Raw genomic sequence first — 18,308 nt, 5'->3', positions numbered from 1 at the left:
AAACGAGCCAAAGATTTGATCGGAATTCTTGAATAGATGTTATACAGGGTGTCTTCAGGCAAGGCGACGGCCATACTGAATGTAGATAGGCCGGGTTTATGTTTCATGTATGATTGAATGGGTTGATACAAAATATTAGGGTTGTTAATTACGAGTAATTATTTAAGCACAACATATGGACGCATGAAAAATTTATTCAAGATAAATATTCGCTAAAGATTGGATAGGAACTATGCACTGACGTCTTCCGTGGGTTTTGGGGCCAACCATTGGGTAATAGCACCGGTGGCTATCAACCGCCACTTTTTAGGGGAGATCTTGGGTTCAAGTCTTGCTAAAAGCAAACTTGAGATAACAGAAGATTATTAAGTGGTTGAGAATTACCTGAACACTAGTCTGGCTTAAAAATTAGTGGATACCAAATGGTACATGGGATCAGGAGATTTTCATCCAATTACCTTTTTATATTTATTAAGTTACACTACATGATAAAAATCTGATATAAACTCATAATTTAATACTACCTCCGTCCCATTAATAGTGTCCACTTTTTAGTTTTCAAAGTCTTTTCTTAACAACTTTGACCATCAATATTTTTATTTGTATTGCGTAATACTTGATGAAAGTTATAAGAATAGATAGAGGTTTAAATATGTTTTCGTTGGATATAACTTTTGCCAAATATTAAATAATATAATAAAAGATATTTAAGGTCAAACTTACAATATATAGACTTTGAATATTCAAAACTGAACACAATTAGTGGGACAGAGAGAGTAATATCTATGATATAAAACAAAAAAGAAATAGTATAATGTAAAAAAAATCAAAAAAATGATTTTAGAACCTATAATATAAATTTTAAGAATTGTTTTTTATAATTATATTATTAATATAATTACTTTCTTTAATTGCAAATTGTAGGATTTATTTTTCATAATTAATGACCGTATTTCAATTTATTAAATTAAAAGTTATCTAAAAAAATTTTTTTAAAAAAAAAAATATGATAACATCATATTGATCTAATGACTCTAATTAAACCTTAAACTTCATCTAATGGACCAAACTTTTTGATTGTGGAATTAAAATTTCTCTTTTATATATATTTAGAGATGCATTAATTTACTACTTTTTTGAAACAAAGAAAAGTTATTTTTCTTGGGTAAATTTGCCATTCAAAATTCATGTAAATAGCAAGTTTGCCACTCATTCTTTTATGACGGCAAATTTGTCACTCAAAATACATATAAAGAGTAAATTTGTCACTCATCTTATTATAAAGGTTTATTTGTCACTAAAAGATATACTTAGGTGCAAGTTTGTTATTAAATGATATCAGAAGTTGTTTAAATAATCAGATTTATTTCATAATTTTTGGTTTTTGGTCGTCTAACAATCTATTTACTACTTTAGTTGTTAATGACGATAAAGTTATTAAGAGAATATTGTAAGGATTAGTTTTTGGATTTTTTTCCATTTTTTGCGGGTGCAAATCTATAGAGCAAAACGCTCTATGCCTATAGTGTCCATCGTCCTAACTGGTTTGGACACAAAGAGGACTCTCCTATAAGCAAAGACCTAAGTGGTAAATTTGCTTTTAACCTTTTTCTTACAATATTTGTGTGTGTATATATACCACTATTCTTATTGCACCTTTGCTTTCTTCTTTCACAAATAATGCGGACATATATAATGTTATAATTTTTTACACAAGTGTTTGATTTAAAATTGATAGTTATCACCATACCTCACACTTTGTATTTATTAATGTTGCATTGTGTAAGTACCCGGCCGTCTAGTATGACCAAATTTGTTTGTTTTTCAAATTAATTATGATTTTTAATTGAAAGTCTTCATGAAATTTCATTATCATACAACTCGAATCATCATGGGTATGAAGAGAGGCAGTAATACTAATTGACCGTTACTTTGATCGAATTCACCGGAGCAAATTCTTATACACCTTTGTTGATCGTAAACTTTAATTATTTTTTCTTTAATTACTAAAGCTCTTTTTGCCGTTTTGTTTGTATGTTACAAGTTTTGTAAAATACATGCATCTTTAGTACGACTAATGTTACATCATGACAATGTTGGCTACTTCAGTTCAATTTAATTAGCTCTTTTCGCCGTTTCCTTTTAATTTCCTTGTGCACTTACTGGAACGACTAGGCTATGGATATCTCTTTCTTTCATGTCAAGCCAAAGATTTTACTACTAATTAATGGTTATTTCGATTACCTTTCAATATATATATACCAACATTCATTTACTCAACAACGACCACTATCGATCAATGTCAAAAAAAAAAATTTTTTTTGAAGATTATTGTAACACCCCGAGCTAGGGCTCGAAATATTACGGAAATTATATAGCACACGGTGGAATTATCGTAGAACATAAACTACATGAAAATAAAGGATTCGGTGAATCCAAGCCAACATTTAAGGTGCAAGATACAAAGTAAACAAGAAGTCATTACAACTAATTTCATAAGTACTAAACAAGAACCCTAAATGGACACATGAAGTTGATCTTGGTGGCCCGGTGCAATATAGATGGATGTATCTATATGAGAGGTAAAATCTTACATTATGTTTTATGAGTTCTATCTAATTAATTACGAGAAAAAACTATATAATATCTGATACTACTTTTTTTTTCTTTTTTGTTTAGAAAATTAGGCTCATTGAAGAGAACAGTCAACAACAAAGCAAGGGTGGAGGGGTCTATTGTTCAGTCTCATCTTGTTAAAGAGCTTTCGACTTGTTGCTCCTTGTATTTTGAATCGACGGTAGAAACACGATTAAATCATGAGCCTAGGAATTTTGCTCCAGAAATTCCTAGTTCTTCAATGACTGATAACCGACTAAGTATTTTTAAAGCTCCATCCCGGAGATTATTTGAAAAGGGTGGAAGAAAAAGAGCTTTGATCGGGGACGAGAAACACAAGGCTCATACTTACGTTTTGCTTAATTGTCCAGAAGTATACCCTTTTGTGAGGTATATGATCTACAATATTTTATAATATTCTTTGTCTTAGAGATTATTCTGATGTATTCTTTTGTTGTTTTTTTCTAGGGTATTTAACGATTAGATGATAGAACAAAATCCCAATATTGATGATGTGACGCTTAATAGAGCTAGAGACAACAACTTTGCAAAGTGGTTCCATGATCATCTGCTTAGTGAGCCAAACGATATAAATGAAAACTTAAAAAATCTAGCACGAGGCCATTATGCTACGGGCTGTCACATCAAGGATACTTTGTCAATGGTTACAAGTTCCACACCAAAAAATATGGAGCTGGTAGGGTTACACACAATAGTGGGGTGTGTGTGAAAGGGTTGCATAGTTGTGTTGTTCAAGTGTGACTGGTTTGATCCTGCTCAAGGGGTAAGGGTCATTAGTAAGCATAATATATGGTTGATGTCAAAATTATAAAAAAAAAAAGGTGCATTGAAGACCCGTTTATTTTAGCATCACAAGCACAACAAGTTTACTATGCATCTTATCCTTCAATGACAAAGGATTTGAAAGATTGGTGGGCTGTTGTCAAAACAAAGCCAAGAAGCATCTTTGAAGTTGTAGAATGTGTTAACGAAGTAGGTGACGATGATAATGTCGATGAAGAATATTTCTTTCAAGAAAGTGAAAGGTTAGTGTGTGAACCAGCCTCAAATACAACCATGGAAGTTAGTGACGAGGAAGAGGAGTTTGTGGAGACACATGTTGATTCAGAAGAGGATAATGATGTTGATCTTGTACTATCCGATCATTAGTCATATTAAGAATATGTACTTAACAAATTATGTAGTATCTTATGCTTTTTGGTTAATCATGTCTCCTAGTTGCTTCTTTATTCACAATATTTTGGCAGTATATGTTGATTTAGTATGGGTTTAATCATAATCATTTGACTTGTGAGTAGTATATAGTTATAGTGTCTATTTACTATATTTTGCTTCTTTTTTTATTGTACATCAACGACTTGTTATCTCATTTTCTTTAGCTGTAGAAATTATGGCGCGTGGAGGCAACAATGATGGCAAAAGAAGGAGAGTCACGGGTAGCTGAGAGTTAAGTAATGCAAGAGAAATTGAAGTGCCCCTGGATTCAACTAGCACTAATGAGTCTCACAATGAGATTCCACTAACTAATGATGCAGGGGGGTCAGACTTATCACAACAAACACCGAGTCTTTCAACACACAGACCATACATTTTCCCTTATAAAAACAAGTATGTTCATATTTCCAACATATTTTTGAACTAATAAACTATAGTTAATTTTAATTATGTATCTTTGTTCATTGTGAAGGTTTACGGATCCAAAGGTAGGAAAAGTTATTATTTCTGATTTCAAGAGCATGTTTAGTGGGCTAGTGGAGGGATGAAGAAGGGAACATTGTTTGGGATATACAATGAAAAGAGGGCACTGACAACATCATAGGCTGCTGGACTTTCTGGTCCAAACATGGGTGGGACGTCTAATGAGGTTAGCTTATTTTTCTTAGCTTACGATTCTATTTTTATTTGTAGTTACTAGTGAAAGTCAATAACAGTCCAGTTCTCAGTCAATGATTTGATCTTGCCAATGGATAACTGGAAACCCGAAAGGCCTGAATAACTGAATGTTACGTTTTATGTTTCTAAATGTTTATATTTGGATTTGGTTTAATAAGTATAGAATGTCTTTAGATTTGGATTTGGTTTATTACATGTTTGTAGATCTATAATTTGCTCTTATGCACTTGACATGTTATGAACTTGTTTGATGAGGTCATGAGGAGTAGAGTTGTAATTTCAGTCCTTTATTGCATCAGAAAACTATCCTAGGTGAGAACTAGCACTTCTGTAACTATGCTTATTCTATTTGAATAACAGAACTGTTCGTTCATGTATTTCAACCATATAAGTCAACAAAAAAGGGTTCTTGTTTGCTAGTAATTGCAGTAATTATACCCCATATTGCCCTGTTACTCATGTGTAGTTAATTTTGTAGGTAGAAAGGATGAAACAAAAATTTGAAGAACAAGAAAAAAAAGCTGAAGAGTTTAAAAAAGAAGCTGAAGAGCTTAGGAGAGAATCTGAAGAGCGGGCAACACAAATGACTCAATTACAAGAACAAGAACGACAAACCCGTTTAGAAGTTAAAGAAATGCATGGACAATTGGCTAAGTTAACCAAAATCCTCAATGAAAAGTTTCCACCATCCGCCTAGCTTTTATCCCGACTATCTATGAATATGAAATATATTATGCTATCTAGCTCTCAATCTTTTAGATATGTTGATGTTAGTAATCATCAAATGTGGACGATACCTCTCTTTTGTAAATCTCTCTTTTGCATCTCTTCTTTTGTGAATTCTGTAGTTCTTTAACTTTAGGTTATGAAATTTGACTACGACATGAGCCTATTCTTATTTGATATATATCTTGACGATATAGCTACATCTTTCTAAACTAATTAATAAATTTCTCATGAATCGAAACATTTTTCCGACAGATATTTCGAGGGGTATATTTATATATAAAGAAATTAATAATATATTATTTTCAAATTTTTGCAACAGAATTTTGTTCAAAAAGTCCATTGGAAAATCCGTCGCTAATATTTTAATTTCCGACAGACTTACTGAACTTGCAAGATAGACTTCCGACCAGTTTTTCTGACGGAACGATCTGTCGGAAGGTTATTTTGGCCTTCGGAAATTCTGTCAAGAACAGTTTTGTGACAAGGGTTTTTCTGACGGAAAAAAACTGTCGCAATTCTGTCGGAAATGGCAATTTTCGACCGATTTCTTACAGATTTTTCCGTCGGAAAATGGGTCCTTTTCTAGTAGTGCAACGGATCACGGATCCATGGGAGTCCCAATCCAAGCTCTAGCAGAAACGACAAGTAGCCAATCAATACTCCAACTTCACATGAATACCTGAAAAGTGCACTAAACAAAGTCAACACTAGGTTGGTGAGTTCGTAGTGATGGATCACAAGGAGCCATCGACAATAATCACAATACATATAAAGAAAAAGATCAAGCATACAAGTAGCCTTCACGTACCACACTATCAACCCATCATGATTTCACAATATAAACAAGCGTGTGATGGTAAACACATAATATGCCAATGCCAAATAGGAATCGTATGCAAGTCAAAGTCATAATGCGTATGATATGCATGCCAATGTCGTGATGCGTATGATATGCATGTCAATGTCAAATGCGTATGATATGCATGCCAAAATCCAAAGTACTCGTAGAGTGGCCTTACGGTTCAACAACCTGCCTTCAGAACCATTACTCGTAGAGTGGCCTTACGGTTCAACAACCTGCCTTTAGAACCATTACTCGTAGAGTGGCCTTACGGTTCAACAACCTGCCTTTAGAACCATCAACAACCAACCAATGCATCCCAAATGCATTTCCCCAAACCGCCCCAAACCTTGGTTTGCCACAAAGTCCCACAAACTAGCCAATATCCATATCGAAGCTTAAGTGTGTTGCCTCTATCACAATTCCATCAATAATCATCCATCAATCCAACCAACTGAAACCATGCGTACATACACTTAGGAGGATTCTACTTCCAACGAGTTCTCGATGTTTATATATAGGGTCACCGGCAGCCTTCCCACCACATACCAAACTCTTTGAAAGTATAATCGACATCCATGTATGCACAACTATCCTAATAACTACTATAATCCAATCATATGCATAATCAATCAATCAATTCATCAAACAATCCATAATTCAATCCAAAATTCAATCAACATTTAATCACACAATATTTAATCATAACAAGTGCAAATAAATTAATTAGAACCATCAAACCATTTATCAATCAATCAAACAAACAAAAACGTATGGGTGCACTTTCCAGCCCGAATCTCAAACGAGTAGGGAACTACGGAACTCACCTTGGCTTCCAAACTACGATAACGAGTTAATAAAGAGTTACAAACGCTCAACAACCGCTACGAGTCCGCAACCTAGCAATAAATATCATATTATCATCAAATTCAACTTCTATAATCCTAAACAAGTTGGTTTAGTAAGATTAGGGTCGAGTCACAACTCTTAGACGTCTAACCGCTTTCCCGCGTAAGAACAAGACACATTCAACTAGACATTTTTAGAAATGGAGAAAGATTCATGAAAAATGAATGTTACTACAAGAAAATAAACTCTTATACGATTCCAACGATAGGTCATATGACTCAATTGGACTTACGGATCAAAAGTTACAAGCGTTTGAAGTTGACAAAGAGTTTTTCGGATCCGCAGCTTTTCACTGCGCCGCAGTGGGTTCTGGCACCTCCCACTGCGCCGCAGTGAGCATAATCTGCAGCCAAACAGCATCAGTTTTCGAGCTATAACACCCTAAAACTCCATTTTTGACTTAGTGATCGACCCAAGGACCTTTCCAACTCGTTTTTAAGCATAAATACACATATATAAACATAATTAGACTCAACCCATTTCACAAATCCAATCCATAACCTAAATCAAACTCTAATTCTTGAATTAAACCTCCTAGAAACCCTAAATGACACTTGCAAGCTTTCCAACTCGATTCAAGACCCGAACCCACTTGAAATCAACTAGAAACAAGTAAATAAACATAAATAAAAGGTTATGGAACAAGTTTAACTTACCAAAATCTTCACCTAGCACTCAAACCCGAATTTTGACCCGAAAGAAGTGATTTCTTGCACTATGGAACCCAAATTTTCGATATGATGAAGATGAGATGATGATGAAACTTAATCTTGCATTAATCTAGCTTGAGATACACTAATTATGAAGAGAATTTAGAGAGAGAGTGAGATTGTGTGTGTGTGTTCTTGAGAGAAAGATAGAGAGAGAAAGAGATGGGGGGAAATGAAAGAGTGGTGGAGGTTGGAGGTGAGGATAAGGGGGATAGGGTTGGGTCATGGGTCTTGGGTCATGGGTTGACCCGCTTTACACCTTACTAGTTTAATTAAATCGTTGTCATAAGTCATCTAATACCGTATTGTCCAACAAGTAGTCACGTGACCCGTTAAGCGTTTTGCTCATCATTTAATCTCAACGGAGCTAAATCCATCATTAATTCAAATTAATAAGCGTTTTTCATAGAAGTCAAAGGGTCAAAATTCGCGGATGTTAAAATTAAGTTTGCGATTTGTTCTGCTCCAAACTTAAAGGAAAGATTTAATTTCTTATCATCTAGACGTGGTAATTAAAATAACCTTGATCTAGTTGCAGAAGCATTTTTTAATTAAGAAACAATAACATGATGTTCAACTATCTACATTTGCGATTCGTCTGGAATAATAATCAAAACATGATATCCTACGTACGCTGTACGTTTAATTACTAAAGAAACAGATTACTATTGTTAATGAAGATTAAGAAAAAACTTCTTAATGTGAAGATACACTTTTCTATACTATTATTATATTATAAAACAAATAAGGTTGAAAATTTCAACTTATCTATATTATATTACGTACTAATAAGAATGACACGTGACTTAATTGATTAGGAAACAAAGACTTAAACTTAATCAGTTTTGGAGGCTAATAATGATGATTTTGGGGAATAAAGCCATTTGCGTATTGAAAGCAAACTGCTTTGATACATTCGAACCTCTGCTTTTCCTTGACCTGCTTCACCATCCTCTGGACCGATTAGCTTATCGAAACGGCCACTTTTCAGTCTGTAAACAAACCTTAATCCGTCATAAGACGACATTAATAAGTATCCGTCTTGGTTCCAGCAACCTAAAACATCCAGGCCATAACTATGTACTACCAGACTTACTTTGATCAAAAACACAGTGTAAAATCCATTGATCTTCATGCTTCAGTATCCACACTTCCACCTCTTTATCATGCCCTCTATACACGCATCCGACTTCTCCATTAAGATCAACAATCCCTGAGAAATAGAAAGCCTCTGTTTGTTTGGCTGGAAGGTCAATCACCCCGAATTCCTCTTTCTTCATGTCAAACCAAACAAAGTACGACCCACAATATTCCGGGTACGCAGGCCAGTAAAAACGTCCATTAGCATAAACGGCATCCCCCCAAATGCTACAAAACGGTACTTGGGGCATCACTTGCCACGAATCTGTTACCAAAACATGCACCACACTACGTATGTCGTTCCCTCCTGTTAACACTTGTTTTTGTTCTAAAAGACAGACCATCTTGAAGGTGTTGGTGGAATGATCAAAACCGAGCCCTTGCCCTATTATTCTTTCATGATTGGGCCTCTCGAGTCGTGGCAACTCGTGGCATTCCTTAGTTAGCGGATTGATCACTACAAAAGTGATCGTAAAGATGCTCTTCTTGTACCATAGCGATGAGCCCATTGCAATAACCTTGTATCTTAGTATGATAATCGTATGTTGAAGACATATTTACTTGAAATCTAAATCCAGGGGACAAATCCTTTTTCACCTGTATTAATCCGGCTGTGGTATCTTCCATAGTTATATTTAAAAAACTGAGTAGTATGGACATTGGACGGAAGGGATAAGATGATTCTTCTTCTTCTTTTGAAAGGTAAAAAGGGGTTTTAGAATAGTCGTATGGATCATTATGCAAGAGTTTGGGTTCTTCTTTGACATGAGGATGAATATATGCAAGGTGAGGATTGTTGATGTATTTATTGATGTATTCCCGCCATTGTTTGCATACACACCGGAAACGACCCAACGATTTCATCGGAATTCTTGAAAAGATGTTATACAAAATGCTACGTCATTAAAAAATGTCACGTAATTAAAAAATGTCCACGTCACCATGTACACGTGTCAAATGTTGCTATTTCCGGTGATAAATGAAAGTTCATTTCTAAAAAACAAAACTTTTAAAAGTCATTGCTATTTTCGTGAATTGGTCAACAGGTGCTATCTATTTTCTGTATTTATCCCTTATACAGACTGTCTTTAGGGGAGTCGGCCATATTGAAGGTAGGGTTTCGTATATATTAAGGTTGTAATATATAAACAGATAAATGGTACGTAATCACAACAGATAAATTGCAACTTCGTAAGGAATAAATTTTATAAACTTTCGTGAATGATGAATGATAAATGGTATGTAGTCACTAGAAGGGATCCTCGATATATATCATAAAATAAAAGATCTCTATCTCCATATCTCTATATATAATAACTAGTGTTCAGGGCCGTCCAATGGACGGATAGTTTCAAAATATATTAATCGAAGCTAAAAAAAGCTAAAAACTTGGAATTTAAATATATTAAATAGATACCGAAATCAACTTGAAAATTTGCTAATTGAATAGCCACTCCATTGATCAAAATACTCAAAAAAAATTTCACTCATTCACCATTGACTGAGCCATGTATAGTAGTGCCCTGTAAATAGCACAAAAAAATGGAAAAAATTGGTAAGTTCTCTTAGTATGTTTCTATGTACTTAATCCAGTTTTTAAAAAATAAACCACAAACAAATTAATCATAAAAATCAAATAATTAAACATCTTTGCATACAGAATCCTACTGGAAAAATTATTCTAGATAAAAACAAAAAGGAACTCAACCGAGGACATTCCAAACGTCGATCAAATGATTCTATCGGCTAATGCAAAAAAGATAAGGAAACAAATTCTTGATCAAAAAAGAAGTAGAGCCTAAAACCTTGATGAGCTAGTTTCAAAACGGATTCAAAATAATCATAGTTGATATATTAAAATAATCAAAATCTAACTCATAGCAGAATTTGACTTTTTATCTAAAAGCTTATCGAAAGATATAATCGTAGATCTTAATTATACACCATGAATGTGCTACTTTCAAAACAGAACCAAAATTAATCAAAGTCAATATATTAAAGTAATCAGAAGACCACTCATAACAAATTTAGACTTTATATCTAAAAGCTTATAGAAAGATATAATCGAAAAATCATAAGAGTTAATATAGGTTACAAATACAAAATTTAATATATAATATTTAAATTAGTTAAGTCATATATCAAATCTTAATCAATACGAAAGCTAAAAAAAAAACATACGAAAATTAACTCCATATAAATATTGATTCCAATTTACCTTTTTTTTCCAACTTTAGTTAATTAAAAAATTTACAGTGTCTATTCTAAAAGTGTAAATTATATAATATGAAAAAATACATACCAATTCATCAACAAATACCCATCTCAAACGTTTTGATTTTTTTCGGGTTGTTCCATTCCGAAACAGTCCATACATGCACAACACAGAGTCGTAAATGATGGTTAACATATGTTGGCTTAAGATCTTCAAGATGAACTAATGTGGTCATATTTTTTGTTTTGAATAAGAAGCCATAACGAACATAGAATGGACAATAAACTAAATTAAAAGAAATAATAATAACAACAATATAAGAATTCAATATTAAAAAATAATAATAATGATTAATTATGTGCAAAGTTATAAAAAGAAAACATTTTTTGTAGTTGATGGTAGTTCCTTTTTTTGTTGTCGTACGTGAGTTATATTATAGATTATCAATAAAACCGAAAAGTGTAAATTAATTATTTTTAAGTGTAAATTGGTGATAGAAAATCAAAAAGTATAATTAATTATTTTTAAATTGGGTTAAAGTATAAGTTGGTGATGGAAAATCAAAAAGTCTAAGTTAATTATTTTAGATTGGGGTTAAAGTGTAAATTGGTGATGGAAAACCAAAAAATGTAAATTAATTTTGATTAATATTAAAAATTTAGAGGATTAATAAGGATGTTGGATTGGGCTCTAGGAGGGGGATTAGGGGTGTTAAGTGTACCCTCAACCTTTTTTTTAGTTATATTATAGATAAAACAAAATTGTCTTTTATAAGTATTTTTAGAAAACTTTTGATGTGGTAAATCCATATTTCACCTTAAATTTTTTTTAAATTAACTATGATGTCATATATAAATAAAATACAAAATAGCCTTTTACATGTTTAATAAAAACATTAATCATTTACTTAAACAAAAAAAATTCTCTTATATAATATAACAAATAAAATGTCTTTTTTTTTATTTACTTAATGAGGTATTAATTTTATTTTAAAAATTATTATTGTGTTAGATGAATTATTAAATTTATATCTAGTTATAATGTTTTAACTAGATTATAAACTCGCGTAATACGCGGGAAACATACTTAAAAATATAATAGTAATTGAGAAATAAAAATCTCAAAATATTGATTTATTTTGAATGTTGGATGGATGATAAGACATATACCTCTTACCTTACAATGTATGTAAGTTGTATAGTTTATCAAAAGCAGAATATGTGGTTTTCTTCTATTAGGTATTTGAAATGGGTATTTCTGTTTCGAAAGTGCTCTCTAACGCGGACTCGATTAAGACAGTGTATGTTACACCTCTCGCTATCGAATCGAGACACAAAGTTTCAAGCGGCATTCACTTCAAAAAAAAAACATAAACTTTGATAATTTTTTTAAAAAAAAGTGTATATTACTCGTGAACATTGAGAGATTTTACATATATTGTCTTAATTACATAAACTTTGATATTTTTATTTTATAAAAAGTGTAAATTACTCGTGAACATCGAGAGATTTTACATATATTGTCTTATTACATGTGTAATTATTTTAATTACATTGGTTAACTTTTAAAAAAATATTACTATCACCATGAGAACTAATCAAATCAAGATGAATGTTATTATTGAATATTGATATATGTTATTTAATTTTAGTACTTATCATTTGGAATATTATAAAAGTCTAAGTTATAATAAATATAAATTTATCCAAAGTTATTGTTCAGTTTTAATATCTAAATCAATTCCATATTATCTTAACAACTATAAGTAAAATATTGATAATGAATTTTTCTTAAATTATGGTACTAAAATTTTAACATTATAACACAGGATACTATGAGGGTGTTTGGAGTAGTTACATTTTCAAATTTTCGTTTTAATATAGCGTGTATGTATATGGTACTAAAATTCTTCAAAACAGTTTTTTAAATAATCACTTCATCATCCAAACATTTTTTTAAGTTATTTGTGTTGTTACATCGTAATAATCAAAATAATCACTTCAAAGCGTAATCCCGAACACCCTCCATATATACTACATTATATATATTAAGTATGTAAAATAAATTTGAGGATTTAAAATTTTAAACATTTTAATATTTATTTTGCCTAATAATTTCATTTTCAAAACTTACCAAATATCATAAATTTTATCGTCGTCGGCCGCACCACATGCTTCATGTACCAACTAAAATTTACAAATATTATTTCTGATTTCGATTTACCCAAATTTAATAATTTTTAAGACTTATCCATCACACCACATTGATGAGATACATTTTTAGTGTTAATAATATCGAATTAATAACTATAAAAAACTCTTGAATTTGATTTGCCCAAAAGTTTATACGCTTATTAATCTATGACTTAAGATATATTTGAAATTAAATAACTATAACGCAAGTTGGTATCAAATTCAAAAATAAAAATACAAGTAGCTAAACGAAATATAAATTAACATATAATAAACAATAAATAAAAACCATCGTTCATACTAACATGGAAATTTTAATTAAAAGTTAACCAACTAATAATGAATAAAAAAATATATAAATATTGAAAAAGAGAGTTAAACCTTTTAAAAACGTAACAAACAAAACAAAAACAATATAAAACAAAAAAATCAATCAAAGCAAACATCTTTTGTTATTGATATTAATTTGGAATATATACAATGTTAATTAGTTAGTTGATTGGTTTATCATAATTAATAATAAAATCATTTATTAGTTTACTAAATATTTAAAAAAGGAAGGTGAGGTCATTAAAATAATCTAAAGGTCACGATTCAATTTTGTTTTTTATATATCTAATGGTTGTGGTTTTTTTAAGAAAGAATTTAAGAAGCTCTTTTATATTTATTGGAAGATAACAAACGGGAATATGTACTCTGGGCATTGAAAGCAAACTGCGTTGATGCATTAGAACTTCTCCTTTTCTTTGTGCACTTACTGGCCAGCGGAACGACTAGGCTATGGATACCAAACATCTCTTAGTCTGGTGGAAAGATTAATCACCCTGAATTTCTCTTTCTTCATGTCAAGCCAAAGATTTTACTACTAATTAATGTTTATTTCGATTACCTTTCAATATATATACCAACATTCATTTACTCAACAACCACTATCGATCAACGTCATTTTCTTTTTAAAGATAAATATGATTAAGTTTGTGATTTGTTCTGCTCCAAAAGAAAAGGAAGGATTTAATTTCTCATCATCTAGACGAGGTTAAAATAACCTTGAACTAGTTAATTGCAGAAGCAATATTCTTATATATGGGAATGCCATCCAACTATATATCTAAAAACGATTGTGCCGCAAATTGACACAAGAGAAGGCCGGTGATATGACAGAGACAAGCTAGGCGCGGGTTATGAAACGATAACACGTTCAACAACTATCTACATTAATTTGAGATTCGTCTGGAAAAATAATCAAAACATGATTACCTCAGCTGTACGTTTGATTACTAAAGAAACAGATTACTAATATCGATGAAGATTAAGAAAAATCTTCTTAACGTGAAGATAAACTTATTTAACTTAGGTTGATCAACTTATATACAAACATAATCGATCTACTTTTTTTTTAATTTAATCCGTAAAGCTGAACTACGTACTAAGAAGATTGTTACTTGACTTAATTATTAGGATCCAAAAACACTTAAACTTGATCAGTTTTGGAGACTAATGATGGTGATTTAGGGGGTTAATGCCATTTACGTATTGAAAACAAACTGCTTTGATACATTCGAACCTCTGCTTTTCCTTTATCTTCACCTGCTTCATCATCTGGGCCGATCAGCTTATGGAAACGGCCACTTTTGAGTCTGTAAACCAACAACGGAAATCCTTCTCCAAAGTTTATTAATAAGTCTCCGGCTGTGTTCCAACAACCTAAAACAACCGAGAGGCCACAATAACCAGGCTTACTTTCATCATAAACACAGTGTATCGTCCATTCTTCATGCTTCAGTATCCACACTACTTTTTTATTAGACCCTCTATTACGATACACGAATCCCACTTGTCCGTTAAGATCAATCAACTTATAGCTTAAAAACCCACCCTCTTCTTGTTTGACGGGAAGGTCAACCCCTCCGAATTCTTCAGTCTTCATGTCAAACCAAACTAAGTGGGACCCGGTATCCCAGCTGCTAGTGCGTGAATACCAATACAAACGTCCATTAGCATAGACGGCTTTCCCAGTGATGTGACACAAGGGCACTTGGGGTATCTGTCGCCACGAGTCTGTACCCAAAACATGTACCAGCGCAGTGTGTATGTAAACTCCTGTAAACAACTGTTTTTTAAGGAAAACACAGACCATCCTGAAGGTGTTGGTGGAATGATCAAAACCGAGCCCTTGCGCTATTATAAATTCATAGGGCCTCGTGACTAGGGGCAACTGGTGGCGTTCCTTGGTTAGCGGATTGATCACTACGTAAGTGGTGGCAATATCATAAGCATTGTCATGATATACCAAAGCGATGAGCCCATTGCAATAACAACTTCTCGAAAAGCTTTTTAGTAATAATTTACAAGACGAATCCTTTTTTACCTGCATTATTCCGGCTGTACTATCTTCCATAACTATATGTAGAAAACTGATCAGTACGGCCACTAATGGTTGGAATTTAGAAGATATGATTTGAGCAATATGCGTGGGTTTGGGTTCTTCTTTGATATTATGAATCTTTGCAAGGTGAGGATCGTTGATGTATTCATGCCATTGTTTGCATACACACCGGAAACGAGCCAAAGATTTGATCGGAATTCTTGAATAGATGTCATACAGGGTGTCTTCAGGCAAGGCGACGGCCATACTGAATCTATGTATGAATGAGTGGATCGGTTGATACAATATATGAGGTGAAAAATTTTATTAGTAAGAAGATATGTTCGTTAAAGCTTGGATGAATTATACACTTTAAATAATGATAAATGATAATCGGATCTCTCTATATAAACAAGGATTATTTTCAGAGATGCTGTTACTTAACTTTGAAAAACAAAATACGGAGTAACAATTTGATACATATCCTTTCAGCCAAGGATTTTAATGTAACCAAAAAACTATATAAAATAATACTCCTGTTTTTTTTTTCTTTCTTTCTAACTTTGATGGTAGTTATCTTAATTTGTTAGTGTCATACTCCGTAATATCTATCAATAAACTAAACAAGATTGAGATATTTTTGAAACGACACGTAGCATAATTTTTAATCGACACGTATTCTTTTAATTTATTTACTAGTTAATCAGCCCGGCTTTAATCCGGACATTTTTAATAAAATTTTAAAAGCAATAAAAATCTTAAAAAATGTATATAATTTTTGTTATTGATATATTATAACTCGGCTTGACCATATTAATTTGATTAACACAATAATCATATATATTACTACCTATTGCATTAATAAAACATAAAAAAACATTTATGATATTATATAAAAAATTATTTATTTTGTTTTCTAATTAAAAGAATAAATTTGTAGACATCATAAATAAAATAAAACATTTTAAAAATATATTATTGGCTATTTATCTCTAAAATTTTATTAATTAGATATGACATCATAAATAAAATAAAAACATTTTTAAAAAATTTGTAGACATGCCACATCATAATCATCTTTTTTAAAAATAGTTTACAAAACAATCATTCTTTATTATATATAAAGATTTTATTAAATTAGTTTTTTTAATTGTCTATATATTCAATTTTCTTATTAAATATAAAATTAAACTTTAACTCTTGACTTATTAATACAAAAGACAATATAACTTTATTTAATTAATCGTGTTCTTATTAATAAAATTGTATTTTTTTTTCATTCTCAATTCTTCAACTCTAAATAAATTGTATTTTTTTTTCCACTCTCAATTCTGCAATGTTAAAACCTCGATAGTCACTTACAAACTAAAACTCACCATGACTCGAGTCGTTTGAACAAAGAGTTACGGGTTAAACTCTAAACTTGGATAACGTTTTATCTACAAAGGTTATACAGATTATGATTAAGTTTGGGATTTACAAACCTGTTCTGCTCCAAAATTAAACGAGATTAATTTAACCTTGAACTAGTTGCAGAAGCATTCTTAATTATGGGAACGCAATCCAACTATATATCTGATGCGGTAGCAATATCATACACTAACACACTTGTGATAGGAATAAAAAACTAACTAATAACAAAACTTGAATCCCTATTTATAAGGGAATTCATATTAATGAAACCAAACCATAAATAAACTAAATTAATTATATAGAAAAATAAAGAGTCATAATAATAAAAATATAATTCTAGAATGTTCCGTATCATTTTCGATTATTCTATGCAGATATCAAGTCCAGCCAATTCCAAATCCAATTGCTACCTCATCATTCTCCCCTTCTTCCAAAAACTCAGCCTCGAGTTTGTTTGCCCCGTCAAAACCACCAGGATCGAATAAAACCACCTTGGACTTCTCGTGATTATATTGGCTCATATATTTATCACAACCAAGAATAAATTGGGTCCATTCTAGCTTGTTGATAATTGGCTTACACCATTAAAATGAATACCAATTATTTCTCGCTGCATCAATATCTAAAAATGATTACGTCGCAAATTGGCACAAAAGAAGGGTGATATTACAGAGAGAAGCTAGGCGGGTTATGAAACGATAACTTGTTCAACTATCTACAATAAAATTTGAGATTCGTCAAAGAAACAGATTACTAATATTGATGAAGATTAAGAAAAATCTTCTTAATGTGAAGATAAACTTATTTAACTTATGTTGATCAACTTATATACAAACATAATCTAATTTATCTAATTTAATCCGTAAAGCTGAACTAACGTGCTAATAAGATTGACGCTTGACTTAATTAGTATCCAAACACTTAAAGTTGATCAGTTTTGGAGGCTGGTAGTAGTATACGATTTTGGGGGTTAATGCCATTTCCGTATCGAAAGCAAACTGCTTTGATACATTCGAACCTCTGCTTTTCCTTCTTCACCTGGATCATCCTCTGGACCGATCAACTTATGGAAACTGCCACTTTTCAGTCTGTAAACAAACTTTAATCCTTCATAAGACGACATTAATAAGTCTTTGTCTTGGTTCCAGCAACCTAAAACATCCAGGCCATAACTACTACCAGACTTACTTTGATCAAAAACACAGTGTATCATCCATTGATCTTCATGCTTCAGGATCCACACTACCACCTCTTCATCAGGCCT

At 31.9% G+C, this 18,308-nt stretch overlaps 1 protein-coding gene across 1 annotated transcript; it reads right to left on the bottom strand.

The window, feature by feature from the left end:
- Window positions 1-14,782: 14,782 nt before the first annotated feature.
- Window positions 14,783-15,898, bottom strand: LOC122604509 (F-box protein At2g23160-like). The gene has a single exon (XM_043777396.1). It carries the CDS (start codon window positions 15,896-15,898, stop codon window positions 14,783-14,785), a length of 1,116 nt encoding a protein of 371 aa, XP_043633331.1.
- Between the last annotated feature and the right edge of the window lie 2,410 nt (window positions 15,899-18,308).

Source organism: Erigeron canadensis, chromosome 6 (genome assembly GCF_010389155.1).
Source record: "Erigeron canadensis isolate Cc75 chromosome 6, C_canadensis_v1, whole genome shotgun sequence".
Taxonomy (NCBI): domain Eukaryota; kingdom Viridiplantae; phylum Streptophyta; class Magnoliopsida; order Asterales; family Asteraceae; genus Erigeron; species Erigeron canadensis.
Note: the sequence above shows the minus strand (reverse complement) of the source record. Positions and strands in the feature narration are given on the sequence as shown.